The sequence below is a fragment of the Brassica oleracea genome, chromosome C1 (assembly GCF_000695525.1).
Source record: "Brassica oleracea var. oleracea cultivar TO1000 chromosome C1, BOL, whole genome shotgun sequence".
Lineage (NCBI taxonomy): Eukaryota > Viridiplantae > Streptophyta > Magnoliopsida > Brassicales > Brassicaceae > Brassica > Brassica oleracea.
Window position 1 is genome coordinate 40,000,230 of NC_027748.1, and position 2,061 is coordinate 40,002,290.

General features: G+C 44.8%; 1 protein-coding gene across 1 annotated transcript; it reads left to right on the forward strand.

The window, feature by feature from the left end:
- Nucleotides 1-52: 52 nt before the first annotated feature.
- On the forward strand, nt 53-860 carry LOC106318284 (transmembrane and coiled-coil domain-containing protein 1). The gene has a single exon (XM_013756192.1). The coding sequence runs from the start codon at nt 129-131 to the stop codon at nt 714-716; it is 588 nt and encodes a 195-aa protein (XP_013611646.1). The 5' UTR covers nt 53-128; the 3' UTR covers nt 717-860.
- The last annotated feature ends 1,201 nt before the right edge of the window (nt 861-2,061 follow it).

The following is a 2,061-nucleotide window of genomic DNA, read 5'->3' on the forward strand; positions in this document are numbered from 1 at the left end:
CCCCCCCCAAGTTTTCCTTATTTACTTTTTGAACCCTCTATTGACTTTTATTTTATACAATTCCTAATCAGATCTCCACAGTGATAGAGAGAGAGAACAGAAGCGAGAGCAGAAGAAACTGAATCCCAATGGCGACGACGATCCCACTCTTCGCTTCCTTCAAGTACGCCGACAGCTTAACCGTCGTCGGCATCTCCTTCTGCACCGCGCTAGTCTGCGAAGCCATCTCGTGGATCCTGATCTACCGCACGAGCTCCTACAAATCCCTAAAATACTCAATCGACAAAGCCGCCAAGAAGCTCGAGACCATGAAGACCGAGAACCCTTCCTCCAAGCTCACCATCAAGAAGTCGAAGACCAAGAAGATCGACCGCGTCGAGACGAGCCTGAAGGAGTCGAGCCGAGATCTGTCCCTCTTCAAGTTCAAATCCGGCGCCGTCGTGGCCCTCGTCCTCTTCGTCGTCTTCGGGCTGTTGAACTCGCTCTTCGAAGGTAAGGTCGTCGCGAAGCTCCCGTTCCATCCGATCGCGATCGTGAAGAAGATGAGCCACAGGGGGTTGAAAGGTGATGATCCGACGGATTGTTCCATGGCGTTTTTGTATTTGTTGTGTTCGATTAGTATAAGGACGAATCTGCAGAAGTTTCTAGGGTTCTCTCCGCCGCGTGGTGCTGCTGGTGCTGGTTTGTTCCCCATGCCTGATCCCAAGACTAACTGATCCGTTAGTATTGATCATTGTTCTATCCTTTTGTTTTAAACAATTTAAAGTTCTGATGATTATGTTTTTGTTTGGATTCGTCTTTATTAAATTTGTGGCGTCTGTCTCTGATAAGATACAGTAACAGAATCAGCTTCTTTGTGATCTTCTCAGCTTAGAAACAAGAATCAACAACATGCTAGCGAGCTCGTTCTCTAGATATGTTTCTCTTTGTTTCGATTGTTCTACTATACTTTCAAGCTCAGCTTCTCTTTGATCTTTATCAACGAGTGCGGCTTGGTATGATAGTTCACGGTCTTTGCTTATTGTTAGTTCTCTCTTCAGCTCCGTCGTCGACGAGTTGTCTTGTTCTTTTTTCTTTAGAACGCTCTCTCTTCCTCCGTTGTTCCTGTTTTGTTGGTACGCTGGGGAATTGGGCTCTTGTGTGTTGCTAGGTCAGCTGATAGTTTCTCGTTGTGGTTCATTAGCTTTGCAACTTCTTCGGATAGTGCCTTGAGCTCGACTGCAGCTGCTGATGCAAGACTTTTTGCATATGAGCTCTCTTCTGCTAGTTTCCTGTTATGGCGTTCTAGTTGCTCCTTGGATTCGCTTAGTGCCTTAGCTTTTCTAATGTTAACATCAAATTGGCGCCGTTGCCAAATTCTGAGTTGATTGTGACATTGAGATTTAGTCATTTGCTTGAGAATAAATCACTTTTTGTTTAATTGTATTATTGCTTTTCTTTCTTTTTCTCCCTTTGCATTTCAGTTGTATGAACACTAGGAACAGAGGTCCAACAAACCTAGTTCCAAGAGTTGAAGACATTAGAGCACTTGAGAGGGAGATTGCAAGACAGAGAAGAGAAGTAGAGCAACATGCTCACTTGCAAAGGTTGGAGTTTGATATGGAGAATCTGTCTCAAGATGGTGATGCCCAAGGAGGCATTGATCCAAGAGCTGATCACCTTCGACCACAGCGCCAGCCACAACATCCACCGCGCCAAGCTTGTGCCATTGGAGCCTATGATCAACCTCACATTAATGGTCATAGGTTGGGAATCAGAGCATCACCAGTGGAGAACAACAACGTTGAGATCAAGTCAGGGCTGCTCAACACAATAGAGAACAACAAGTATCATGGCCTTGCTGCTGAAGACCCTTTTGATCACTTGTACAAGTTTGATAAATATTGTGGCTTATCTAAGACAAATGGTGTTTCTGAAGATGCTTTCAAGTTAAAGTTGTTCCCTTTTTCTTTGGGAGACAAGATACACCAGTGGGAGAAGACTCTCCTAAGTGACACCGTCACTACTTGGGAAGAGTGTAAGAGAGCTTTCCTAGACAAGTTCTTCTCTACTTCAAGAACA

Excerpts from the sequence above, each read along its gene's own strand:
- LOC106318284 (XM_013756192.1), top strand. The coding sequence starts at position 129 with ATGGCGACGACGATCCCACTCTTCGCTTCCTTCAAGTACGCCGACAGC.